The 27,544-nt window shown below is 50.5% G+C and overlaps 3 protein-coding genes and 5 non-coding genes across 8 annotated transcripts in view; 2 read left to right on the plus strand and 6 right to left on the minus strand.

Moving 5' to 3' along the window:
• LOC101906018 (uncharacterized) overlaps nt 1-9,026 on the plus strand; it is a 59,052-nt gene extending 50,026 nt beyond the window's left edge. Inside the window, exon 2 of the mRNA XM_015471392.3 lies at nt 8,199-9,026. Within this exon, the coding sequence (XP_015326878.1) occupies nt 8,199-8,268 (70 nt within the window). The 3' untranslated portion in view covers nt 8,269-9,026. The remainder of the gene's footprint in view (nt 1-8,198) is intronic.
• Nucleotides 9,027-9,965: 939 nt separating this feature from the next.
• LOC112446867 (small nucleolar RNA SNORA2/SNORA34 family) lies at nt 9,966-10,100 on the minus strand. Its single transcript, XR_003034953.1, has one exon. It is a non-coding gene; the product is annotated as a small nucleolar RNA SNORA2/SNORA34 family (small nucleolar RNA).
• Nucleotides 10,101-12,698: 2,598 nt separating this feature from the next.
• On the minus strand, nt 12,699-18,959 carry RPL3 (ribosomal protein L3). The gene is given in 10 exon segments (NM_174715.1): nt 12,699-12,794; nt 13,000-13,119; nt 13,365-13,460; nt 13,831-13,932; nt 14,435-14,595; nt 15,086-15,272; nt 16,173-16,308; nt 16,864-17,032; nt 17,771-17,963; nt 18,940-18,959. Coding segments are annotated over 10 exon segments (1,212 nt in total). The 5' UTR covers nt 18,943-18,959; the 3' UTR covers nt 12,699-12,749.
• Nucleotides 13,631-13,706, minus strand: MIR2440 (microRNA mir-2440). The gene has a single exon (NR_031048.1). It is a non-coding gene; the product is annotated as a microRNA mir-2440 (primary transcript).
• LOC112446876 (small nucleolar RNA U83B) lies at nt 14,933-15,026 on the minus strand. The gene has a single exon (XR_003034962.1). It is a non-coding gene; the product is annotated as a small nucleolar RNA U83B (small nucleolar RNA).
• Nucleotides 16,309-16,364, minus strand: LOC112446879 (small nucleolar RNA U82P). The gene has a single exon (XR_003034963.1). It is a non-coding gene; the product is annotated as a small nucleolar RNA U82P (small nucleolar RNA).
• LOC112446859 (small nucleolar RNA SNORD43) lies at nt 18,413-18,476 on the minus strand. Its single transcript, XR_003034945.1, has one exon. It is a non-coding gene; the product is annotated as a small nucleolar RNA SNORD43 (small nucleolar RNA).
• Nucleotides 18,960-19,174: 215 nt separating the features above from the next.
• LOC132345358 (uncharacterized) lies at nt 19,175-27,519 on the plus strand. The gene is made up of 3 exons (XM_059887165.1): nt 19,175-19,299; nt 20,359-20,497; nt 25,859-27,519. The coding sequence occupies exon 3, from the start codon at nt 26,465-26,467 to the stop codon at nt 27,503-27,505; it is 1,041 nt and encodes a 346-aa protein (XP_059743148.1). The 5' UTR covers nt 19,175-19,299; nt 20,359-20,497; nt 25,859-26,464; the 3' UTR covers nt 27,506-27,519.
• The last annotated feature ends 25 nt before the right edge of the window (nt 27,520-27,544 follow it).

Consider the following 27,544-nt stretch of genomic DNA (forward strand, 5'->3'; position numbering starts at 1 on the left):
AGACCACATCCCTTTCCACGCACTCCCAACTTCTCTGGAAACCTGGAGAACAGGAGAGGGGACTACAAACAGTAAAAATGATGAGTAAGCCCATTCTGCAGTTGGTAGTGGAACCGTGGAGCTTAGTTTGGGACCTGAACCTGCAGTCTTTGCACTGAGACCACATTCTTGGAGTCAGGACTTCATGAAGCTCAGGTTCTCGATGTCTCGTCACAGAAAGAGTTCAATAAGATACAAACTGATAGGTAAGAAGCAGATTTATCTGAGCACCACCAGGGCATGGGGGTTGTCAGTTTTTATAGGGGAGGGTAAACTCATGGGCTGATGAGTGGGAGGAGTATTCCAGCTGTTTGGGGGAAAGGGGTGGGGAATTTCCAGGAATCGGGTCGCGCTCACTTTTTGACCTTTATGGTCGGCCTTGGGACTGTCATGGTGCCTGTGGGCGTGTATTTGGCTTGCTGATGTGTTATAATGAGCGTGTTCTGAGGCTCAAGGTCTAGCGGAAGTTGGCTCATCTGCCATCTCGAACATATTTGGTTCTACTCCGTTTATGTTGTGTCCTCGGGCTATGTCATTCTTTTAAAGGTTGTGCCCTGCCCCTTTCTCTCTGGTTTCAGTATCAGGGGACAGGCTGCAGAAGAGAGAAAGGTGTGGAGGGGGGACCAGGTCAAGAGTACTGGGGAAGCAGGTTCCAGCAGCAGTAAATAGGGTGATGTCTGCAGTGAGAAAGTAGCATCTCTCCCTGGGTCAAGAAGATCCCCTCTGGCCACACACTCCAATAGTCTTGCCTGGAGAATTCCAAAGACAGACCACGGGGTTGCAAAGAGTCGGACACGACTGAGCAACGAACACACTGCAGACTTCTAGGGAGAGGCCTTCTAGGAAGAGGACAGAGCCAGTGCAGAGGTCCTGGGGCAGGAGTGAGCCTCCCATGTTAGAGGAACGGAGAGGTCAGTGTGGCCGTGGATGAGCATGAGTGTGGGCAGAGTGAGAGAGGTGAGGTCGGGGTGGTAGGGTGTCTAAGGTGGCCCAGGCTTCTCCTCTAGTGACTGGGCACTGATGGGAACCATGCAGGGTTCTGAGCAGAGGAACGATGCCATGTGTGTGCATGCGTGTGTGTTAAAATACAAGTAAGGTGAAATATACCACCTTAACCCTTTTTAAGTGCACAGTTCAGTGATATGAAATATATTCATGGGACTCCCCTGGTGGTCCAGCGGCTAAGACTCCTCGCTTCCAATGCAGGAGGCCAGGGTTCGATCCCTGGTCAGGGAACTAGATCCCACGTGCCTCAGCTAAAACCCAGTGCGGCTGAAGACATAAATCAATAAATACTGATATACATTCACCCGGTTGGCAGCCACCACCCATCCCTGTCACTCTTTTCATCTTGTAAAACTGAAGCTCCATATGGAGGGAGGTGACCTGACTTGAGTTCTAACAAGGTCACTCCAGCTGCTGGGTGGACCCTCCACAAGGACATCCAGACAGAAGCAGGAAAATCAGACAGAAGGCAAGAGGCAGGAGCCCTGGGTTCCCCCGGGGCCCAGCTTCCCTGACTACCTGGATGACCTTGGAGAAACCATTTCGTTCATTCTTAAGCTTGTTTATTCATGCCTTCGGTCAGTTGGTCTTTCAAGAAGTATCTGTTGAACACCTGCTATGTATCCTGTGCTGTGTACAGAGGGCACAGAACGAGCAGAACAGACTGGCCTCTGACCCGGGGTGGTGCCATGTGGCCGGGAAGACAGACATGGAGCAAAGAGCAGCAAAAGTAATGGAGTGAGAATGCTGGTGCGGATGGTGCAGGGGAAGCAGAGAGAGCGTCAGGGGAAAACGTTCTGCCAGGGGGAACAGCCTGGCAGAAGCTCTGAGGGGTGGGCCTCCTGCTTCTGTGAAAAACTTCCTCTCCCTTCCCTCCTCTAGATAAAAGGGAACAGAGGAACCCCAGTGGTCAAGCCTGGATTCCTAGTCTGTGAACTGGCTGTCCTCTCTGTGCCGGCTGCCCCTCTAGATGTGACGAGTAACTGAGCCAATGCAGGGAATTCCCTGGGGCTCCAGTGGTTAAGAATCCACCTTCCAAGGCAGGGGACTCGGGTTCAGTCCTGGTGGTGGAGCTAAAAATCCCACATGCCACAGGGCAGCTAAGCCCGTGCCCTGCAATTACTGAGCCCACATGCCACAACTAGAGAGAAGCCCGCACACCACAGTGCAGATCCCGGACCCCGACTAAAACAAAAACATAAATAAATATTTTTTAAAAAAGAGAGAGAGGGGACTTCCCTGGTGGCCCCATGGTTAGGAATCTGCCTTCCAGTGCAGGGGGCAGAGGTTTGATCCCTGGTTGGGGAACTAAGATCCCACATGCTGCAGGGCAACTAAAGCCCTAGAGAAGCCTGTGCCTCACCAAAAATAAAAAATAAAATATGAGACAGCCAATGTGTGGCAAGCTCCAGATACACAGATACACAAGGCCACGAGGCCCCACTCCCACCCACTCCAACCTGGTCTGCAGAAGTGGGCTCCCTGCGATGAGGTGCAACGACAGTCTCAGGGGAGACCTCCCACCAGCCACCCCCAAATCTCTCTCGACTTGCTTCCTGCTGTGCCTGAAATCCCTGTTACAAACTCATTCCTTTGCACTGTGCTTTCCTACCCTTCCAGAACCACACATTCCTATTCAGGTTAGCCCTGGCCGGGTGTTGCTCAGCTTTCAGAGTTCAACTCAAGCCTCCTCCTTTCAGGAAGCCTTCCCTGACTACTGCTGCCCGTGGAATCTCTCTTTCCCTCCCTTTTTCTCACTCTCTGTTTCCTTGCTCTGTGATGGCCTTTGGCTTTCACTGTCTCAGCCTTGGAGCTAAAAGGGTCCTGCGAAATCCAACCCAGGCTGCCTTGAGCCCCCATTCTTTCAGATGAGGAAACTGAGGCCCAGATACTGAGTTCTTGTGGCAAATGGTTTGGTCATCTGTGGAACAGAAGTAAAATACTGCCTCCTTGGGGCTCTGTCCACACATTCAGTATTCACTGATAGGGAGTGTGGATTGGACATGGAGTGAAGACTCAGGTCAGCGGCGTGTCCCACACAGGACCCGCTGAATCCTCACTGCGGTCTTCGGGATCTGTCACAGTGCTGGAAGGGGCTGAGCTGGGATCCAGCCTGACTCACCTTGTGAGGTCATCACAGCACAGCCAGAAGGCCTGGGCAGGATGACTCTGGTGGTCCCACAAGACCAGGGCACACCAGCCTGCGATGAGCTGGAAGGTTGACTGGGGCTAAATGGTGATGCATTTTGAATGCCACACCAAGGTGCCTGATGCACTGCTGTTGTTCAGTCGCTGTCGTGTCCAGCTCTTTGCAACCCCATGGACTGCAAAACTCCAGGCTTCCATGTCCTTCACCATCTCCTGGAGTTTTTCAAACTCATGTCTATCAAGCCAGTGATGCCATCCAACCATCTCATCCTCTGTCACCGCCGTCTCCTCCTGCCCTCAATCTTCCTCAGCATCAGGGTCTCTTACAGTGAGTCAGCTCTTCGCCTCAGGTGGCCAAAGTATTGGAGCTTCAGTTTCCGCATCTGTCCTTCCAATGAATATTCCGGGCTGATTTCCTTTAGGTTGACAGGTTTGATCTCCTTGCAGTCCAAGGGGCTCTCAAGAGTCTTCTCCAGCACCATAGTTCAAAAGCATCAATTCTTCGGTGCTCAGCCAGATGCACAGGATGTGCTTAATACATGTTTTTGCTGTATGCACAAAGAAATGTGTTGCAGAGTCATGGAAAGCTCTGGAGCAGGGTAGGGCCCTGCCTTTGATGGCACACATCTTGGAGCGCTCAGGTGAGCAGCTGACCCGAGGAAACAAGAAGGCATGCTGTCTCCATGGGCCTTCGTGTCGCCGTGCTGGTGTGTTCAGTCAGATGGAACCAGGTGACTGTGTCAGGGTGGAGGTGTGCTTGTGTGCACTGGGGCGTGAATGGGCTGCTGTGTTCCAGGGAGCTGCTGCCCCCTTCTGCTCAGGCTCCCCACATAGAAAATGGGGGTGATAAAAATGCTCCCCTCCTGTCAGCCTGGGGGGCAGGGGGGCAGGGACTTCGAGAATGGACAAGTCACATCCCTGCCTGGCCTAGTGCCTGGATGGTGGGGAACCTTCACATTAGGACCACGGCCTGGGTCCCTGTGTGATGCCCCAGGCTGGGTGACAAGGCTCTGGGGAGCAGCTGCTGTGGGGTGGGGGCCTGCTTGGAGGAGCCCCTGCCGGGGGACGAGGTAGTGGCCAGGGAGATGGGGAAGTTGGCCGGTCAGCTATCTTTAGCGCCTTCTCTCACAGCCCTTTTCCTCTGCCTGGCTGCGAGGGGCTGGGGCGGGGAACGGCGGGAAGAGGTCACTTCTCCATAGTCACATGAAGCCTGGTGACCCGGAGGCCAGCTGTGGGGCTCAGGCAAGAGGAGGGGGCCGACTGTGGTACCTGGCACCCCCGCCAGTGTGCTGGCCGCCCTGAGGGCAGCACCTCCTGGTGCCCCCCAACCCTGCCACCTCTCAAGCAAGCAGAGGCCGGAGCGTGTGTCTACGAGGGGGGGTTGGTGCCGCGGGAGCTGCTGGGATGTGGCATCCTCTCTCACTCCTCACCGGGAGCCTCCAGGCCCCTAGTCGATGAAGGCAATGCAGCGCAATGGTTAGCACCAACCTCCTGGCGCCTGGACTTGGCTCTCTGCTTCAGCACTGCTGAGAGTCCGATCTGAGTGAGGGGCTCTGACTTAGTCTCCCAGGTCTCAATGTCTTCACTGTGATAACAGGAGTGATGCCAGGAACCTTGTCACACCGCTCAGAGGACTGTCATGATCACCCAGGGAGATAGCATCTAAGATGTCAGGCAGAGAACATTCTAACTCTCTGACCTGGGAAGAGTCTCTGAATCTCTCTGGGCCTCCATTTTCCCCATCTGTGAAATGGGACTAGTGGTTGCAAGGATTAAATAAAGTAGCTTTGAAAGGGTCTAACATAAGGTTTGGCACATAGTAGGTACTCAACAAATAAGCCTCCTTGGGCACTTTCCTGGCAATCCAGTGGTTAGGACTGCATGCCCCCCACTGCAGGGGGCAGGGGTTCTATCCCTGGTCAGGGAACTAAGATCCTGCATGCTACATAGCAATGCCCAAACAAACAAAAACCAAATAAGCACCAACTCCTTCTCCTTTGAGCCAAAATATGCTTTGCAGGTCCTAATACCATAGGATTAGGGTGAAGAGATGCTTGGGTTCAAATCCTACCCCATCAGTTATACACTGTGTGCCCTCGGGCAAGTTGCACACTCTCTCTGAGCCTCAGTTTATTTATAAAATGGGGTAATAATAGGAGCTGCCTCAAGGGGTGATCCTGAGTATTGTTCAGTTCAGTTAAGTCATTCAGCCGTGTATGACTTTTTGCGACTCCATGGACTGCAGCACACCAGGCTTCCCTGTCCACCACCAACTCCCAGAGCTTGCTCAAACTTATGTCCATCGAGTCAGTGATGCCATCCAACCATCTCATCTTCTGTCACCTCCTTCTCCCACCTTCAATCTTTCCCAGCATCAGGGTCTTTTCCAAGGAGTCAATTCTTTGCATCAGGTGGCCAAAGTATTGGAGTTTCAGCTTCAGCATCAGTCCTTCCAATGAACATTCAGGATTGATTTCCTTTAGGATTGACTGGTATGACCTCCTTGCTGTCCAAGCGGCTTGCAAAAATCTTCTCCAACCCCACACTTCATAAGCATCAGTTCTTCGGCGCTCAGCCCTTCTTTATAGTCCAACTCTCACAGCCATACGTGACTACTGGAAAAACCATAGCTTTGACTAGACAGACCTTTGTCCATAAAGTAATGTCTCTGCTTTTTAATATGCTGTCTAGGTTGGTCATAGCTTTTCTTCCAAGGAGCAAGCGTCTTTTAATTTCATGGCTGCAGTCAACATCTGCAGTGATTTTGGAGCCCAAAAAATAAAGTTTGTCACTATTTCCATTGTTTCCCCATCTATTTGCCATGAAGTGATGGGATCGGATGCCACAAGCTTCATTTTTTGAATTTTGAGTTTTAAGCCAGCTTTTTCACTCTTCTCTTTCACTTCCATCAAGAGGCTCTTTAGTACCTCTTCACTTTCTGCCATAAGGGTGATGTCATCTGTGTATCTGAGGTTACTGATATTTCTCCCAGCAATCTTGATTCCAGCTTGTGCTTCATCCAGTCTGGCATTTCGCATGCTGTATTCTTCATATAAGTTAAATAAGCAAGGTGACAATATACAGCCTTGACATAATCCTTTCCCAGTTTGGAACCAGTCTATTGTTCCATGTTCGGTTCTAACTTTTACTCCTTGATCTGCATACAGATTTCTCAGGAGACAGGTAAGGTGGTCTGATATTCCCATCTCTTTAAGAATTTTCCACAGTTTACTGTGATCCACACCATCAAAGGCTTTAGTGTAGTCAGTGAAGCAGAAGTAGATGTTTTCTTGGAACCCTCTTGCTTTTTCTTTGATCCAGTGGATGTTGGCAATTTTATCTTTGGTTCCTCTGCCTTTTCTAAATCCAGCTTGAACATCTGGAAGTCCTCGGTTCACGTACTTTTGAAGCCTAACTTGGAGAATTTTGAGCATTACTTTGCTAGCATGTGAGATGAGTGCAATTGTGAGGTAATTTGAACATTCTTTGGCATTGCCTTTCTTCGGGATTGGAATGAAAACTGACCTTTTCCAGGCCTGCAGCCACTGCTGAGTTTCCCAAATTTGCTGGTATATTGAGTGCAGCACTTCCACAGCATCATCTTTCAGGATTTGAAATAGCCCAGCTGGAATTCCACCTCCTTTAGCTCTGTTAATAGTGATGCTTCCTAAGGCACACTTGACTTCACACTCCAGGATGTCTGGCTTTAGGTGAGTGATCACACCATTGTGGTTATTTGGGTCATGAAGATTTTTTCTGTACAGTTCTTCTGTATATTCTTGCCACCTCTTCTTAATATCTTCTGCTTCTGTTAGGTCCATACCATTTCTGTCCTTTATTGAACCCATCTTTGCATGAAATGTTCCCTTGGTATCTCTAATTTTCTTGAAGAGATCTCTAGTCTTGCCCATTTCTATTGTTTTCCTCTGTTTCTTTGCATTGATCACCTAGGAAGGCTTTCTTAGCTCTCCTTTGGAACTCTGCATTCAGATGAATGTATCTTTCCTTTTCTCCTTTGCCTGAGTATTGAGTTTATATATATGAAGGATATAGGACAGTGCCCGATAGGTATAAATTATTCATAGTTACTACCACCTCTAACCCAGGCACCACCCTCTGGAGGCCTTCAAAGTCAACGTGAGTGCTGGTTATCAAGGGCAAGGAGCTGGTGAAGTTGGGCCCTGGGCAGCATTGTGGATCCAGAGGGCTGATGGGTGCCACGGGCAGTCATTCAACATTTAACAGTTCTGATGTTAATAGGGGCTTCTCTGGTAGCTCAGTGGTAAAGAATCCACATGCCAATGCAGGAGATGTGAGTTCAACCCCTGGGTCAGGAAGATCCCTGGAGAAGGAAATGGCAACCTACTCAAGTATTCTTGCCTGGGAAATCCCATGGATAGAGAAGCCTGCCGGCAACAGTTCATGGGGTCACAGAAGAGTCAGACACAACTTAGCGGCTGAACAACAATGTGTTAATAGGGCCTGGAAGTGTCCTGGATGCCACCTCCCTCATTCCTGGGCTCGTAGATGTTAACCCTCTCTCCTCGCAGGGGTCCAGCTCAGGCTTTGGAGCCTCTGCTGGAAGGACAGGAAGAGCTCTTGGGGGTTCCTGGGAGCAGCCAGGAGACCGGATTCCGGAAGGCATAGGAAGCTGGAGGGGACAGCAGGCTCTGAGTGCCAGCCTAGCAGCAGGATGTCGTAAGGAGGGCGGGGGACCCACAGAAGCTTCAGACAAGCCGCTGCGTGCAGAGAGCCGATGGGAGAAGGGTGAGGTCGCTGGAAGCCAAGGCCAGGCACCCACGGGGCAGGGGCAGGGCTGGGGGTGATGGGGGATGAGGACTGAGGGACAAGGATTGGGGAAGAGCACCTCCACCCCAAGCCCGTCTCCAGGTGAGCTCCACAAAGTCGCTGGCTCTGCCTTTTAAGGCGATGGTGGCTTCTGCCGTCTCCATGTTCTCACTTGCTCAGAAATTTCCAGCAAGTATTTTCTTTATTCTTTTTTTCAGGAGGAATGGAATGAGGCTCCTTGTTTTGTCACCGCAGGATTCCAGAGAGGCCTGTATGGGGTTCTGGTGACAGGAAGCACAGACCTCCGGGGGCACTTGGAGACCGCTCTCCGTGACACGCTCAGACACGGATCTCAGGAGGCCCGGACTGCTGTTCCGCCCACTGCGGGTCCACGGAAAGGCCTGGGGACCCCCATATGGGACACCCAGATGAACCCAAGCATTGATGAGTCCCAGAGATGCAGGGAACGTTTATTGAGCATCTACTATATGCTCACTCACTCTCCAGACTTCCCCTGGAGAGTTGCTTCCTTTGAGAGCTCAGATCTGAGCCCCAAAGCCTCGTTCCCACCTCAGGGCCTATGTGCCCACTGGTCTCTTTGAGTGGGGCATGTTCAGCCCTTAGAGCTCCACGAGGTTGGATCCGATATACCCTCAGGTTTCAGAAAGGCCTCCCCTGCCCCATCTCTCTCGATCCCTGTTTTATTTCTTTACAGCATTTAGCACTTCTTTTTTAAAAATTAATTAATTGAAGGCTAATTACTTTATAATATTGTTGTGATTTTTGCCATACATTGACATGAATCAGCCATGTGTACATGTGTCTCCCATCCTGAACCCCCCTCCCTCTTCTTCTTTTAAAAGTGCATTTAGCGGAGTTCCCTGGCAGTCCAATGGTTAAGATGCCATGCTTTCACTGCCGAGGCCTGTGTTCAATCCCTGGTCAGAGAACTAAGATCCCACAAGCTGCATGGCACAGCCAAAAAAGCATATACTATGAAAGTAACGTTCTCAGTCAATGTCTATAATATAGAGCCCTTTCACTAACCAATGTGTGTGTGTGCGCGCCTGTGTGTAAGTCGCTTCAGTCATGTCCGACTCTTTGTGACCCTATGGACGGTAGCTCATCAGACTCCTCCGTCCATGGGATTCTCCAGGCAAGAATACTGGAGTGGGTTGCCATGCCTTCCTCCAGGGGATCTTCCCAACCCAGGGATCGAACCCATGTCTCCTTAAGTCTCCGGCATTGGCAGGCAGGTTCTTTACCACTAGTGCCACTTGGGAAGCCCTTCATAATCCAAGACTCAGCTCAAAAAGTTTTACAACCCAATAGTAAATATAAGTTTCCAATTTGAATGAAGAGTAAAATATACCAGTCAGGACCCTGACCTTACAAAACGGTAATATTCAAAAGAAGCTCACAGTTTAGAGGGGCTTCCCAGGTGGCCCCAGTCGTGAAGAACCTGCCTTCCAAGAGACACAGATTCAATCCCTGGGTTGGAAAGAACTCCTGGGGGAGGAAATAGCAGTCCACCCCAGTATTCTCGCCTGGAGAATCCCATGGATTGGAGCTACACAGCACGCACAATTCAGAATCATCCTACTGTTTTTAGATCCACAGCAATTCTTTTTGTAGTAATTGGATTTACTAACAGTATCGTAATTCTAAAGAACACGTTAAATCCTGTGTGTATGCTCAGTTCTGTCTGCCTCTTTGCAACCCCATGGACTGTAGCCCGCCAGGCTCCTCTGTCCCTGGGATTTTCCAGGCAAGAATACTGGAGTGGGTTGCCATTTCTTCCTCCAGGGGATCCTCCCAACCCAAGGATTGGACCCATGTCTCCTGCATTGGGAGGCAGATTCTTTACCACTGAGCTACCTGGGAAGCCCCAAGTTATATCAGGGATCTCTAAATTCTGGAATCAACTAACAAATGCATTAATCAACTACAAGCAAGTATTAGCCCACATCTATCACCAATGACTCAGACGTTTCTTTCGAATCATTTGACTATTTCATTTTTAAAGTTCTGAAAAGGCCAACAGACCACACAAAGATTTCTTTAGGCTCCTGCTTAACACTGACAGCTTCCGCAAACTTCTGGCCTTGATTCAGGGCCAAAGCATCCATCGCTTCTATTATCTAAATAATAAACCTTAGCAGACCAGTGTTTTATTTTTTTTACTCTTTTAGGCTGTGAGACACAGCCTAGGATCTTATTTCCCCGACCGGGGATAGAATCTGTACCCCCTGCAGTGGAAGCGCGGTCTTAACTACTGGGCCACCAGGGAAGTCCCTCGTCACTCCTAAAACTGTCCTGTTTGCTCGTGTTTGCTGTCTGCCCTCCCCAGCTAGAGGATAAGCTCAAGAGCTGGGCCTCTAAGTTCAGCACGGCTTCCCCAGCACCTGTGTGTCTGGCGGGCACTCTGGGTTTCTTAAGAGTGAAGCTGATCCCACACACATGCGTGGGCTTACTGCTGCCCCTGGGAAGCCCAAATTCTCATTCTGACCACAGCTCCAGCCGTTCTGTGCACCCACTGGACCCACCTTCTGCACTAGGTCCCACAACCACCACTGCCAAGGTGTCTGTCTCCAACCAGCTGAGGCCGAGGTTCAGATCTGTGATTTGGGAGGTGCCCAAGATCAGTCCCTGGCCAGGGGCAGGGCAGAAACAAGGAGATGGGGACATGGGGATATGGGGATGGTCGGCAGACAGGGGCTCAGTCAGGCAAGCCTGCTCTTGAAGTCTCTGTGCACAGGTGTGGGGCCAGGAGGGTGCGGTCTGTCTCTGCTGTTGGGTGCATGTGTGGACGCCATCAGCCTGTTCTCTGGACCCCACATCCCCAGTCATCCTCTACACCTGGGCAGATTCCTAAAAGGGAGTGAGGCCCAGCCAAGACATCTCAAACCAACAAAGCCTTTCCAACCTGGGCTGGATGGGCAGCTAGGCTCCAGGGCTGACATAAGGTCCGCGGAGGCCCACAGGCTCAGAGGCAAAGGCAACTGGGGTGGGTGAGGGGACGAGGTGGGGCCTCAACCATCTCAGCACCTTCCCCAGAACGTGACTGGAGAGGAGCTTCTGCAGCGACAAGACCAGGAACCCAGCTCCCATGCTCTGGTTCTGCCAGAGCTGCCTGGGGGCCTTGGGGCAGGTCCTGACCCTCTGGCTGTGGGCTTGACGCCGGGGACTATGGGGCATCTTGAAGAGCCCTGGTTGGGGAGGGAACTGAACCCCCCGCAAAGTCCAGAGTCCTGCAAGGCTGTCCCAACTGGGTGCTGCCCACTCTCGCCCCCTGGTGGCTCCAGCCTTGAGTGCAGCTCCCGCCAGTAAGGGCCCAGGTCCTGGGAAAACGTGCTGCGAGGGTAGCAAACTAGCAGAGGCTGGCTTTGAGGCCCACTGCCCTACTCAGCTCCGAAGGGACTCCAGGAAAGCTGGGCAAACAGATGGTGGAGGGGCCCCAGACTTCAGGGTTCTTGCTCAGCCTCCTCTACCACAGAACCCACCCAAGCGTGGAGGGGGCAGGGGTGGGGGTGTGGGGGGGCATGTTTATTCAGAACCAGAGGCTCAACTCAGGCTGCCTCCAGTAATCCTGACACAGAACCCACAGTGCCTTGGGTTAGATTCCTGGGTCAGGGAGATCCCATGAAGGAAATAGCAACCCACTCCTGGACTCTTGTCTGCAAAATGGCACAGGGGAGCCTGGCATGCTGCACACAGTCCATTGGGTCAGTCGACAGTGGAGCACACATGCTCGCTGGGCCAATCTTCCCATTACGACTCCTCCAAAGAATAGAAAACCAAGGCTCAGAGAATACCGGAACGCTGGCTGCCAAGATGCGGGGCAGGGATGTCAGAAGTGCGGGGGCTGTGGTCTCTGCCCTGCTTAGGTGGGGCCAAAGCAAAACATGCCACATAGGCAGATGATGTGGGCAGCTTGGATTGGAAAGGAGATGCTGGGATTCACTGCACCAAAGGGTGGGCGAGACCCCAGATGCCAGTGCAGAGATCCAGGAACCAAGCTGCTCAACAGCCTGTTGTTCAGTTACTGTATGTCTGACTCTTTGCAACCCCACGTACTGCAGCACGCCAGGCTTCCCTCTCCATCTCCCAGGAGTTTGCTGACTGACCTGCAAGATGCCAGATGCTCAACAATGGTCAGCACAACAGAGGGACCGGAGAGAGACCAGAATGCACATAGGGTTTCAGTAACATGACCAGCCAGGTGAGCCAGGTCAAGGCACTCAGCCCCCACCAACCCGTATTCTCATTCTAATGAAGTCGATTTTAATCACCAGGGCCTGCCACAAAGCAAATTCGTGTTCTGAGCCCCAAGGGGCCCTTCTGCTTGACATCCATTCTCTCCCACAGCCAGAATCTGGCTGATGGCTACGAAAGAACCTCAGCAAGCCCCAACTGGAATCCCTCCAGTGATCAGTGACTAAACCATGTAGCTGGACACTCAGCAGAGCCAGGGTCTGCCCTGCCAGTGGGTGACAATGACTCCAGATCGTGCACTGCCACCCAAGTGACCCAGACGCCTTACCCAATGACAAACATTTCACACAAAGCTCACTCCCCAAGCTGCTGGCTCTCAACTTTTGCTTTATCTTCACCAGGCATGGGGCCACCGTGGTAGGGCAAACAGCTGGGGGGACCCAGGGAGCATGAGGGCCCAAGGGAAGCAGCCAAAACTGAGAAAGCAAAGTCAGAGGCAGATGTCACTGGAAAATAATTTTATTGAGGTTCTACCAGCTGTACAATCTGTTCTATTAGGCCCCTTCTTCCTTTGCAATTCGGTCCTTCTTAAGTGGTCCCTGTGGAGAGAAAAGCAGCCAGGTTAGAGACGGAAGGCAGCAGTCACAACTTTCCCAACCCCAGTGGCCAGACTCTGGACTGGTCTCCCCTGCCCTGGCACAAAAGAAGCACCTTTTGTATCAGCACCACATGGGCAGGCTGACAGGTGACAGAAGCTGAAAGCCACCCCCACCCCAGCCTGAGGGCAGCAAGCTAAGTACTCACCATGAAGGCTTTCTTCTCCTCCACAGTCTGGAAGCGACCATGACCAAATTTGGAGGTGGTATCAATAAATTTGAGGTCGATCTTCTCCAGGGCCCGCCGTTTGGTCTGTACCAGCAAGGACTGTGGGCCAAAAGGGGAAGGTTAGAGAGCCAAGCCTTTGCCTGTACCACCTTAGTTCACAGCCCTTCATCTTAGAGGGATGAGGCAAGGATACAGATGAGGAATATATATATAAGCAAGCAACAAACATCTGGGCCAGGCCAGACAGGGAATCTTCTCCTCCTAAGACGTCAGGCATAGCGGTTCCTGCTTTTCCTCCCAACCAACTCCCCTAACAGAGCTCGGCACTCCCCGCCCAGCCTCACCTTGCGCAGAGTGAGCACTCGCTTCTTGGTTCCCACCACGCAGCCTTTGAGCATGACAAAGTCATTGGTCACCTCACCGTAGTGGACAAAGCCACCCTGGAAAGGAGCAAGGTCATCGGGTCAGCACAGATCAAGCATGAGGCTGTAGCCAGGTCTGACAACACCCACGCCCTGGGCCTCGTGGGCCCAGGACAGCCACCTGACCAGAGCTGTTCTCAGAAGGAAGGCAGCAAGGAATACTTCCGCAGTCTGACTCGGGCGCTGTGCCCAGCGCTCATTCCAGGGTCTCATCACTGCACAGCTGGCCCCACCCCGCACCAAACAGTCCCCACCACAGCTGGATGCTGCCCAGGGGACCAGTGAACTGTGGGTAAAAACTGATCCTGGCCCTTGTGGGAGGCCTGGGACTCAGGGAAATCCCCGGCCAGACCAGACAGGATTTGCAAGGACAGCTCCCATTACTCACCAGAGGGTTGATGCTCTTGTCAGACAGATCGTAATCAGTAGAGGCATTGTTCTTGATCAGTTTGCCGTCCTTGATGAGGTAGCCCTGACCAATCTTGTAGATCTGAAGGAAGAAATGAGCATAAATATTTGATTAACAAGAAAACAAGGCAGGGACTCAGGTTGACTGGAGGCAAGGACTGCCATTAGGGACAAATGATTCCCCAACTTGGGGGCAGGGTAGCCTGCAAAGGACTCTGGGAAAGCAGTTATGACCTTGACCCTCATGATGGGGCGTCCCAGGCTTGCAGCAAAGAAAAGCTGCCTGGGCCTGAACAATGCCATCCAGGGAGATAAGGGATGGGGCCTCTCCAACACCACGGGACAGAAGAGGATAAACGAGGCTCCCATCCTCAACCTGACCAGAATCACGTTCAAGGATGGCACTTTACAAACCAGGACACTGACGAGTCACAACTGTGCCACCAGGCATGAGCAACTAAGTCCACGTGATGCTCCACCCAGTGGACTGATGACAAGGACCAGAACCCCACACAATCCCCAAAGCGGAGCCACTCTGCTCCCCTAAGGCTGAAGTCTCCACAGGGCCCCCACGTGCACTTCACCTTCTTGTTGATCTCAGTGCGGTGATGGTAGCCTTTCTGCCCAGCCCGAGCCACAGAGAAGGCCACCCGGGCAGGATGCCACGCCCCAATACAGGCAACCTTGCGCAGTCCTCGGTGGGTCTTACGGGGCAGCTTCTTGGTGTGCCAACGGCTGGTGACACCTGGAAGAGACACAGGCTGTTAACATGATGCCTAGCACCATGCCACTGGCCCTTTCGTGCTATGAATGCCCAACTTCAGTTCGTGGTACTTTGTCCAAAGAAATACAACACCTGACTGCAACAATCCTCTCCCTTACTATACCTCCATCCATCCAAGGTGATTATCAGCTTAGACATAACCCTTTTCAGCAACAAGTTCAGGTCTTAGAGAATCATCCCTGTACCAGAATATCACGTGGACCCAAGAGGATTCACGAAGCCCCGAGCCCAGTGTTTTGCAGTGTGTTTGAAAACCATTCACCCCAATCCCACACGCTGACCCAACCACCTGACCAGAGCTGTTCTCAGAAGGAAGGCAGCAAGGAACATTTCCGCAGTCTGACTCGGGCGCTGTGCCCAGCGCTCATTCCAGGGCCTCATCACTGAACAGCGCGGCCCGACATCACTCTCCCAGGGTAACCACAGCAACGCAGGCCACTGCAAAGCTCACCTTTGTAGCCTTTGCCCTTGGTCACCCCAATGACATCAATCATCTCATCCTGGCCAAACACTTGGCTCACAGGGACCTGCTGCTCGAGCCTCTCACGGGCCCAGTCCAGTTTCTCGGCCACAGTGCCTCCGTTCACCTGGACCTCCATGAGGTGGGCCTTCTTCTGGCGCAGAGGAAGCAGGCGCATCTAGAAAGGCACAGGGGATTCAGCGTGAGAGGACCGCAAGCCGGACCAAATACCAAGAACCTTCCACCAACCAGCTCCCTGTTCCCGACTGGTCGTTTTGGCCAGTGCCTTTGGGGTATCTGCTCTGGTTTACCCTAGCCATCTAGCACGCTGTTAACTGCCAATAAGCCACTTTTTAAAAGAGCAGTGTAAGGCTGCAAATACAAGCTATGAGGACCAAAATCCAAACAAAGCTTTTTAAAAGCTGCCCAGTGCTGTACTACTGAGCTACCTTTAGTGGACACAGCACGGATCTGTGGTAACGTGGTCACCACTAACCACACAAGACTACTCTTCACTTAGAAATGACAGGTACACACACAGGTTTAACAACTGGGTTATACCCAGTCTAACCCAGAAAACTAAAAGCTAAAGCTAATTCAACTCAAGTCAGCCTCTCAACACTATTTTCAGTTAGGTGCTAGACTACCTACGTAAGTTATGACTCACCAATTCCTTCAACCAGTTTTCCTAAAAACAGGTCATGGTTTTATCTAATTAAGATTCACTGGGGACACAGTGCCCTCTGCTGGTAACAAAAAACCCTGCGTGGAGCCACTGGATGCTTTCTCAAGCTACCCTGCGTCCTTATATTCTGGCCTCAGGAACCCAGGTCTCAAGGCAGGGCCTTGGCTGGACTGTTGCTTTTAACAATCTCTCGTCCCCCAGGAAAATACATTTAAGGACCTGAAAATCTTACTGTCCCTAAAATCACGAGGTCTGGCACAAAACCAGTCTGAGCACAGAGTCAATTCAGAAGATAACAGAGTGCCCCCCAGAGCCACCGGTGACCATGTAGGCCATCCCTCAGCCGGGCAGCAGCGGGCAGTGACCCTCCCCGTGGCCCTGGCCAGCACTCACCTGGGTGTGGGCAATGACACGGATGACCTGACAGTACTTCTTCATGCTGCTGAAGTCCCTCTCAAGCTGCTTCTTGCCGTCTGCGTCCTGCCACTTCTTGCAGTATTTGGTGAAGGCCTTCTTCTTGGACTTATGCCTTCAGGAGCAGAGCAGAGTTGGGGAGGGGGCCCAGGTGCCAGCCTTCATCAGCCCTCCAACGGGTGAGGGGGAGGCACACAGGCACCGTGTGGGGACGGGGCTCATTGCCGGCTTCTAAGGAGCCTTTTCCACCGGCAAGCGGAGCCTGGATGGAGCTCATCGGGCAGAGCCGAGCGGAGCTGAGCAGAGGTCCACAAGGTTAATAATGAAACACAACATTCGGATACACAAATAAATTCTTGCTCCAAATTAGCCATTAACCAGACCACACACCTGGGGTGGGCTGGGGGTATCAGTTACCACTCTAAACAGACCCCCATACTTGTCAGCAACCTAAAGGATTGCCGAACTGAGGCAGCACCCGAGGTCAACACCAAAGGAAATGTCCCGGGACGCTGCTCCCATTGTTCCTGAGAACTGTTCTGCCCAAGAGACGACTAAATGTGACGCCAAAGCAGCCGCCCTGCCGCCGACTACGGAGCTGAGGCCCCACAAAGCACACAGCCCTTTCCCCTGGCCCAGCCCAGGGTGAGCCGAGCCGCGGCTCCCTTACCAGTTCTTGTAGAAGCGCCTTTTGCACTCGTCGCTGATATGCTCAGCAAAGATGGTCTTAAAGGTCCGGAGGCCTCGGGGTGTTTCCACGTAGCCCACGATGCCCACAATCACCATGGGCGGAGTCTCCACGATGGTCACAGCCTCCACCACTTCCTTCTTGTTCACCTCTGCAAATAAAGTAGGTGGTCAAAGCTGAGTGGACTAGCGAGTCCCCACACGCACCCTTCCAGGCCAGCAATCTGCTTCACAGGACGGGTCTGCAGAAGTCTGCACCTCTCAGGCCTGTCCTCACTGCAGACTGTTCAGCTGGCGCGCAGATATTTTCAACTCAATGAAAACCATCTGGACCCTACTCAACCACATAAGTCTGGCTCCAGCTCTGGTCTGTTGCAGCCATCTCTAGAGACAAATTCCTTATTGCTTTCAGAATACAAGAATACTAAGTATAGTAAGGCAGTAACACTAGAGCCCAGAAACCGTTTTAACTGTCTAACACTATCTGTTTCAGTCATCAGTGCTACATGTTCTAGTCACTTTTCTACTTCAATTTCCCAGGGAAAAAATACTGCAATGTGCTGCCATTTCCTTTTCCAGGAATCTTACCGACCCAGGGGTCTCCTGCTTAGCAGGCAGGTTCTTTTACCACTGAGCCAGCGGGGGAACCTTTCTGTTCTTTGGCTCTTAACAAATTTACTCACCACGCTCCTTGACTTCATTACACCCCTCTGCCCAGAACAATGCCAGTCACCTGAACTCCGGAATACTAATCAATCCTAAAATATATTTCCATTCTGAAGTCCAGAAGTTCTGTTGATCTCGCCAAAGCCTGCTCCATTCTGACTGCTTGGCCCCATCTAGTCAACTCCAGCTCTCCCATCAGCTAGAAAGATGCAGCATGTACTTACTGGACCCTGGCCTATCGACCTCCCTCACAATGTGGGTCATGCCAGCCTTGTAGCCAAGAAAGGCAGTGAGGTGCACAGGCTTGGAAGAGTCATCCTTGGGGAAGCTCTTCACCTTCCCGCGGTGCCGGCTGCTGCGCTTCCGAGGCAGGAAGCCCAGGGACCCATGCCTGGGAGCAGAGAACTTCCTGTGAGACTAAGAGAAATAGAAGAACATTAGCACCTTCTGAGGAGCTTTGTTCCCAGAGGCCTAGGTTTTAGGAGGATTTCAAGCAATGACGACTCCATGCCAGCAACCCAGGTAAGATATCTACATTCAGAATTGTTTAATTATTCGTAATCACACATCCAAAAGGTATTACTCAGTCAAACTTGAACATTTACTTCAACCCCTCAACCCCTCACCTTGTAACTTAAAAACAAACCATCCCCCTTTTCCTCTTTAAGAAGACACACACACAGCAGAGAGTCGCATTAAGGATCGCTTAACAAGCCTTACACTCAAGACTCTGATCATCATTATTGCCATTTTGCCCAGGGACTCCTTGTCAAAGGGCTGGGTGGTGGACAATGGTACTGAAGGATTCCCCATGCTCCCAACGGGAGCCAAACCGGAAAATGGTGGCCACTAGAATTTGACAGAGCCAAATCAGAACATGACAATCAGCACAGTGTCTCTGTCCGCCCGTCAGTAAGTTCATCATTTCTGGTTTCTGACAACTCTAGAGGCCAAAGGAGTTGTACCAACGTTCCCAGACGTTTCAGAATGAGGCCTCAACAACCCCTGTCCCGAATACCCTCTCCAGCCTGCCGGCCTGGATTTCTGAACCTCTTTAACACTAGAGCCAAACAATCGCACACAAGGTCCTCCTGCCAAAGGGCTCACGACTTGGATCTCAAATGCTGAGATAAAAATCTAGGAATAGTCCATGGTTTGAAAACCGTCGGGCCCAGGCCCCACAAGCCAAGGCCTCTAGCCAGCCGACAGGCAGGCCCCAAACCACCCTCAAGTCCCGGACGTTTTCAGGAAATAGACCTGGCCGCGGGTTCCGCTGAGTGCCCCGTGATATTACAGCAGAACCCCGGCGCCGGGTGAACCGAGATGGCGGGGATGTGCCGCGGATTCAGCCCTGCCACCACGACAAAGAGGAAGCCGCCATGACACTACATACCATGCTGCCGTCGGAAGCTGCCGGTAGAGGTCGGCCCGCTAGCCGCGCGAGATATATAAATCCTAGTCTGGCTCCGCCCCTTCCGGCGTGCGAGCGCGCACCCGCGGCAGACGTCGGGTCGCGGGGCCGACGCTGGACTCCATTTCCGCGCATGCTCGTTCTCGCCTTGCTTGCGTTCCGACCAGGGCGTCAGTTTGGTAGGTGGGATTTAGAGGTCCTACGGCGAGCGGCTGGGATCACACTTCCTGAAAATTCTAGGACGCGCCGGCGGAATATCAAAATACTATCGCCCTACAAGCGTTGGACAGTAGCCAACTTTTGAGGAAACGTTGAAACGCGCTATTACGGTGAAGGAAAAGGGTCAGTCACTTCTGGAATTGAATAACCCTATTGGGGCTTCAGTTCCAAAGCGTTTTCTCACGTGGTATATCATTTCCGTCCGGCACTCTAGATCATCGATGTTGCCATTTTGCAGGCATGTCGAAGTGGAATCAGTTGCACAGCCCCCACCAACTCAAAGTTGGAGAGAAAAGACTGAGCCCCTGGTTTTCCTGGTTCCCAACTCAGAGGCGCTTCCCGACACCAGCTTGCCTTTAATGCGTGCTAATTTGGGGTTTCCCCTCCCTCTAACTCCATCTAGGCCATTTCTCCCAGTATCGGGCTGCGGGGACTGGCGCTTGATTCTAAAGGTCTGAGGCGGAGAAACCCTCACCAGCTGCCGGGTGTCACGAAGCCTGGCTCTCCCTGCCTCCCAGATCCTCTGCATGAAGGACCCTCGCTGATCTCTGCCTGGGCTCGTGGTCACCTAGGAGTCTCCTAGTTGCTCTCCCTGCCGCCAGGCTTGTCCATCCAGATTATTATCTTTTGGTTACTTCCCGTGCCCTTCCCCATCCCCACTCCTAGTTATTTCCTCTGGTTTAAGGCTTAACTCCTGAGCCTGCAAGCCAAGAATCTGCCCTAACTAGCTGCTCCAGCCTCTTTTCTGTGGGTGAACACACACACACACTTTTCCACTTTCCACCTCCATCCCACCCTGTTCTGTTCTTTGATTCTGGGCCTGGCCATTGCTCACACCGTTATTAAGAAAGCGTTCTCATTTAACCTTCACTCCATCCCTCAGTGGCAGTGTTGAGAGTCCTCAGCCCCTTATTGGAAATCTTTGGGGCCAGATCTGTTTCCAAATTCAGCATTTTTCATGTTTTAGATAATATCATGCAATATGGTGCACATACTGTATATTATGTAATCCTCCCTAAGCTCTTTAATGAAACACATTAATTCTGTAAAGAGACATGAATATTCACATGGAGTGGAATAAATAGCCCCACAGTTCAAGGCTAACTTTGCTGCCTAAAAAATTCAGATTACTTTCGTTTTTGCCACCAACTGACTTAAGTTTTTTCATAATTCAATTTACAGCAATATGGATGGACCTAGAGAGTATCATACTGAGTGAAGACAGAAAAAGACAAATACTGTGATATCACTCATGGAATCTAAAATATGATACGAATGAACTTATTTACCAAACAGAAGCAGACTCACATAGAAGACAAAGGTATGCTTACCAAAGAGAAAAAGGGTTAGGGAAGGAATGAATTGGGAGATTGGGATTAGATACAAATTTCTGTATATAAAATAGAGAAACAAGGTCCTACTATATGCCACAGGGAACTATATTCAATATCCTATAATAAACCATAGTGGAAAAGAATATGAAAAAGAATATATGACCAAATCACTCTCCTTTATACCAGAAACTTAACATTATAAATAACAACTTTTTATTTCAGAATGGCAGACAAGGAATTATGGCCCACACTGTCCCTTTTTATAGAGAAAACTAAGTTCAGGCCAAAAAGGAATAATTTGGCAAAAGTCATACAATTAAGAAAGGACAGAGCTCAAGCCTGATTCTAGGTTAGGTTTTCATGACATCAGACTCAGGGTTCAGTCGCCTCTTCACTGGAAAAGGAGCTCCGGGGTCCTGAGTCACTCATTCGCTCAATAAGAAATTCTTCCTGAAGTCTTGCTGCATGTCAGATGCTGCACCAGGCTGTGGGAATGACACAAAAGGGAAGGGGGCAGGGCACAACCTTTGAAAGAATGACAAATCCCAAGGACACCACGTACTGATTAAAACCAAGTAGGTCCAAAACAACAGACTAGTCCGCTTCCACTAGACCTTGAGCCTCAGTGTACGCTCACTGGAACACATCAGCAAGCTACCGGCACACTGGCCAGTTCCGAGCCAGCCATCAAAGATGAGAAAGGGGCACTGGCCCAGTTCCAGCCTGGCCTTTCGCATGCTGTACTTACTCTGCATATAAGTTAAATTTACAGTGTGGCAATATACAGTCTTGCCATACTCCTTTCCCATTTTGAACCAGTCTGTTGTTTCATGTCCGGTTCTAACTGTTGCTTCTTTTCTTTTTTTTCTAACTGTTGCTTCTTGACCTGCATACAGGTTTCTCAGGAGAGAGAAGTAAGGTGGTCTGGTATTCCCATCTTTTAAGAATTTTTCACAGTTTGTTGTGATCCACACAGTCAAAGTCTTCAGCATAGTCATTGAAGCAGAAGCAGATTTTTTCTGGAATTCCCTTGTTTTTTCTGTGATCCAACAGATGTTGGCAATTTGATCTCTGGTTCCTCTGTCTTTTCTAAATCCAGCTTGTACATCTGAAAGTTTTTGGTTCATGTACTGTGGAAGCTTAGCTTGAAGGATTTTGAGCATGACCTTGTTAGCATGTGAAATGAGTGCAGTTGTACAGTAATTTGAACATTCTTTGGTGTTGCCTTTCTTTGGGATTGGAATGAAAATTGACCTTTTCCAGTTTTGTGGTCTCTGCTGAGTTTTCCGAATTTGCTGATATATTGAGTGCAGCACTTTAACAGCATCATCTTTTCCAGTTCTGTGGCCTCTGCTGAGTTTTCTAAATTTGCTGGCATATTAAGTATAGCACTTTAATAGCATCATCTTTTAGAATTTTAAATAGCTCTGCTTGAATTCCATCACCTCCACTAGCTTTGTTCGTAGTAATGCTTCCTAAGGCCCACTTGACTTCACACCCCAGGATGTCTGGCTCTAGGTGAGTGACCACACCATCATGGTTATCGGAGTCATTAAGAACTGTTTTGTATAGTCCGTCTGTGTATTCCTGCCACTTCTTAATCTCTTCTGCTTCTGTTAGGTCCTTGCCATTTCTGTCCTTTATTGTGCTCATCTTTGCATGAAATATTCCTTCATTAATGCCAGTTTTCTTGAAGAGATCTCTAGTCTTTCCCATTCTATTGTTTTCCTCTAGAGATACTGCCTCAGGCCTCAGCTTTCCCATCTGTCAGGTGAAGGATTCATTCATTCATTCAGCAAATGTGTACCGAGCCCACTGTGCCTAAGAACGACAAAAGGTCAACTAAAGATGGGGATCAAATTGCCAACATCCACTGGATCATCGAAAAAGAGAGTTCCAGAAAAACATCTGCCTTATTGACTATGCCAAAACCTTTGACTGTAGATCACAACAAACTGTGGAAAATTCTAAAAGAGATGGGAGTACCAGACCACCTGACCTGCCTCATGAGAAATCTGTATGCAGGTCAGGAAGCAACAGTTAGAACTGTACATGGAACAACAGACTGGTTCCAAATCAGGAAAGGAGTATGTCAAGGCTCTATATTGTCACCCTGCTTATTTAACTTATATGCAGAGTACATCATGAGAAATGCTGGGCTGGATGAACCACAAGCTGGAATCAAGATTGCCGGGAGAAATATCAATAACCTCAGATATGCAGATGACACCATCTGCATCTTATGGCAGAAAGCGAAGAAAAACTAAAAAGCCCCTTGATGAAAGTGAAAGAGGAAAGTGAAAAAGTTGGCTTAAAACTCGACATTCAGAAAACTAAGATCATGGCATCCAGTCCCATCACTTCATGGCAAATAGATGGGGAAACAGTGGAAACAGTGTCAGACTTTATTTTGGGGGGCTCTAAAATCACTGCAGATTGTGACTGCAGCCATGAAATTAAAAGACACTTGCCCCTTGGAAGAAAAACTATGACCAACCTAGATAGCACATTAAAAAGCAAAGACATTACTTTGCCAAGAAAGGTCCGTCTAGTCAAGGTTATGGTTTTTCCAGTAGTCATGTATAGATGTGATAGTTGGACTATAAAGAAAGCTGACCACTGAAGAATTGATGCTTTTGAACTGTGGTGTTGGAGAAGACTCTTGAGAGTCCCTTGGACTGCAAGGAGATCTGACCAGTCAATCCTAAAGGAAATCAGTCCTGAATGTTCATTGGAAGGACTGATGCTGAAGCTGAAACTCCAATACTTTGGCCACCTGATGTGAAGACCTAACTCATTTGAAAAGACCCTGATGCTGGGAAAGATTAAGGGCAGGAGGAGAAGGAGACGACAGAGGGTGAGATGGTTGGATGGCATCACTGACTCGATGAATATGAATTTGAGTAAGCTCCAGGAGTTGGTGATGGACAGGGAAACCTGGCATGCTGCAGTCCATGGGGTCGCAAAGAGTCAGACACAACTGAGCAACTGAACTGAACTGAAAGATGGGGATAAAGTATGGCTTTCACTATTCCTTGCAAGCCATCAGGTGGATGACCAGGAAAAGGACCCTGAGAGTCGACACGAACGATCAGAATCAGGAGATCTTTAGGATCTATAGGATCTGGGGACTATTTGTATGAGTCACTGTTAGGGGCCTTGGAGAGCAAGCAGAGATAGCAGGAGTTAAGATAACCATTTTGGAATATTGGGTAGATAGTGTTACTTTGGGGGCTTCCCTGGTAGCTTAGCTGGTAAAGAATCCACCTGCAATGCCGGAGACCCTGGTTCGATTCCTGAATCGGGAAGATCCCCTGGAGAAGGGGTAGGCTACCCACTCCAGTATTCTTGGGCTTCCCTGGTGGTTCAGATGGTAAAGAATCTGCCTGCATTGCGCGAGACCTGGGTTGGATTCCTGAGTTGGGAAGGTCCCCTGGAGGAGGGCTTGGCAGCCCGCTCCAGTATTCTTACCTGGAGAATCCCCAAGGACAGAGGAGTCTGGCAAGCTACAGGCCATGGGGTTGTAAAGAGTCTGAGCGACTAAGCACAGCACAGTGTTACTTTTATAAAGGATAGATTAACTTCTGTGTATAAGTTTAGAATCATTTATGGAGTTAACTGTATCATCTCTTCTTCTAAGAACAAGTCTAAGGCTATACAGCAAGATGTATGCAAATCAACAAGAAGAAACTAAGAATGTGAGAGAAGGGAAATAATGTGAAGCCAGAGAGGGATTGATGGCAAAAGCTCAGCTTCTCTGTATATACCAGTGCAGAATTGAATCACGCAGAGGGTTTTGGCTGAAGCAGGAAATAAAAGCTTTATTGCTTTGCCAGGCAAAGGGCTTGGGAGTTTGGTGAGAAGTTTTATGGCAATAGATCTCGGTGAGGTTGCTGATAAGATTAAGGGTATGTGTAGGGTCTCTGATGAGCTTCTCTGATGCCTTAAATCTTTTTTTTTTTCTTTGACATATTTATTTATTTGGCTACCTTGGGTCTTAGTTATGGCACATGAGATCTTTCATTGCAACAGGAACTTTCTAGTTGTGGCGTGTGGCTCCAGAGCATGTGGGCTCAGTAGTTATGGTGTGGAGGCTTAGTTACTTTGTGCCAGGTGAGATCCTAGGTCCTGGACCAGACTTGAACCTGCGTCTCCTGCATTTTGAGGCAGATTCTTAACCACTGGACAGTCTCTTTAATCTTTCCTCAGCCAAAGTTTCTTGGCTGTACCTCCCTTGATTAGCAACTGTTGGAACTGGCCTTTTGGAACTCGGGGAAGGTCATGGAGGCTGGAGTCTTGCCTACAAGAAACGGGGGACAAAAAGGCCTCCATGACCGGGAACCCGACAGGGCACCACTCAGTTTCAGGATCACACCCAAAACACACATTATAGACCACTGTTCATGCCATAGTAGTCCTTCCATTTGGCTTCAAGCCTCTTCCAGCCAAATACAAAAGATAAATATGTTTAGTAACATGATTCACAACATCCACATGATAAACACTGGCCAAAGGAATCCACTGTGCCTGGAATAAGGCTTTAAAGAAATTTCTCAGGGAGATAGGGTTCTCCGAAAGGGATCAAAATGGGATGCAGCTAATGACACCCTGAACATCACCCCACAGTGAATACACAGTTAAGCACATTTGTGCAGACCAGTGAAATCCGGGTGACACACCGAGCCCATCTGGGCGAGCTGTTTACAGCAGGTCAAAACAAAGGAGGTAGGTTACTTGATCCCTGATTACTGATTTAATCCAAAGAAAAAATCAAGAGTCTGGAAAGAAATGAACTGACTGTTCATAAATGGTCCTCTGTCAATAGTTTCTCAAAATGGAGCTAGTAAGGAATGGAAAAGGGCCCATGTTTTGCTCAAATCATTGAAGGGCAGTTATTCTCTGCTGCTAGGTAAAACCCAAGGTGTGGACCAGCCTTGGCAGCAGGAGGTTAGGAGGACCAGAAAAGCAGAATGGAGAAGCACAGGGGGATTCCCTGGTGGTCTGGTGGTTAGGACACAGCTCTCTCACTTCCAGGGCCCCAGGTTCAATCCCTCTGCTTTCTTTCATAGCAGAAAGAGAAAAAAAAAAAAAATGGAGAAGTGTGAGGGCAAGAGGGAAGAGAGGACTTGAGTGAGGCAGTTTTGTCATGAGCGTATTTCAGTGTCCATCTCTCTTGTTGTTGTCCAGTCATTAAGTTGTGTCTGACTGTGACCCCATGGACTGCAGAACACCAGGCTTCCCTGTCCTTCACTATCTCCCTGACTCAAACTCATGTCCACTGAGTCAGTGATGTCATCCAACTGTCTCATCCTCCCTTTCCCCCTTCTCTTGCACTCAATCTTTTCCAGCATCAGGGTATTTTCCGATGAGTCGGCTCTTCGCATCAGGTGGCCAAAGTATTGGAGCTTCAGCTTCAGCATCAGTCCTTCCAATGAATATTCAGGGTTGATTTCCTTTAGGATTGACTGGTTTGATCTCCTTGCAGTCCAAGAGAATCTCAAGAGTCTTCTCCAACACCACAGTTTAAAAACATCAATTCTTCGGCGCTCAGCCTTCTTTAAGGTCCAACTCTCACATCCGTACATGACCACTGGAAAAAACAATTTTGACTATATGGACCTCTGTCAGCAAAGTGATGACTCTGCTTTTTAATACACTGTCTGGGTTTGTCATCTCTCTTGCCAGACCATAAGCTTCATGGTGGCCGAGATTGCAGGGCCTAGCTCTGAGAAGGCTCAGGCTGTCATTTGTCAGGTGTGGGCATGAACACAGCAGGCCCCACCTAAACTTCATAGCTTCAGAGGCTGCCTCCCTTACCCATTGAGGCAACAATGCTCCCTCTTTGACAAGAGTTCACACCCTGACCTTTTGTGCTGTCACTGATTGTTGCACAACCTCCTGGCTCAGCTGACAGGGCGTTTGGGCCAGAACGCCAGTTACTATGAGCTTGTGGCATGAGTGCAGCTCCATGCCCCCAGAACGGGAGGCTGGGCACAGAGCCTCTGGGTCATGAAGGCCCCTCTCCCGGCTCCTCCACCACCATCTGTCAAGGTGATGCGCCGCAGAATGGAAGCGGGCTGGCCCGAGGCACCTGGCAGCTCCTGCTCCTGTGTGGGCCCAGCCTGCTGAGATTCTACCGGCCGCTTCTGGGGCTGCAGGCAGCCATGGCAAACATGGCTTCCCACTGCCTGCCTCTCTACGTGCTGGGCTTCTGCGTCTTCTGGGGCAGCAATCTACAGGTGACGGGGGCGCTCTTCCTGGCCCAGAGGCTGTGCATGGAGGTGCTGCTGCCCGTCCAGCAGACCTTGTGGCGGCTGCTGACCATCGCGCGGGGCTGGGGCCTTCAGCTGCTGGCCACCCTGATGCACAGAGCCTGCCGCTGCGTCCCATGGCTCCAGCGGCACTTGCGATGGGAGGCCCACCTCGCTCTGCTGTCTGTGGCCCAGTGTGCCTACTACAGCCTGGTTGACTTCCACCATGAGCACAGCAAGGCCTTGGAGCTGCTGCCACAGGCTGTGCTGCAGCAGACGGCTGTGTCCCTGCTGCTCTGCTGCCTGGACAGGCTGGGGGTGGCCATGGGACAGGTGGCCAGGGCCCTGTGGGGCGGTGGCCTGCAGTCCCTGGGATGGGCTAGGCTGCGCAAGGCACCCTCCAAAGATCTGGATGCGGTCACCACCGTCCTTCCAGTGACCACCATTCCTTTTAGCCAGCGCTTCCCTGGGCCTGACCCGGCCACCCTGAGCGGGCTCAGGCCAGCCTCCGTCAGCCTGTGCCTAGTGGTTGAGGACAAGGATGCCAGCGAGGGAGAAGGAGGCTGCAGTCTGGGGGCCAGCAAGGTGCCCATTAGCACCAGGTTCCACAGCAGTAGCACAAGCAAGACAGACTTCAGATCTTCATCCAGGCAAGCCCTCGCACAACAAGTCAAGGCAACCTGTATTCTTATTGTTCTTCTGTATATCTACGCTGCGTGTCTCTTTGTGCAGGTCTTAAAATAAATGACTAAGTGTGAGCCAGCCTCCGAAATGTCCGTGGTT

Source organism: Bos taurus, chromosome 5 (assembly GCF_002263795.3).
Source record: "Bos taurus isolate L1 Dominette 01449 registration number 42190680 breed Hereford chromosome 5, ARS-UCD2.0, whole genome shotgun sequence".
Lineage (NCBI taxonomy): Eukaryota > Metazoa > Chordata > Mammalia > Artiodactyla > Bovidae > Bos > Bos taurus.

Coding starts and splice junctions, on each gene's coding strand:
- LOC132345358 (XM_059887165.1), top strand. CDS start 26,465: ATGAGTGCAGCTCCATGCCCCCAGAACGGGAGGCTGGGCACAGAGCCT.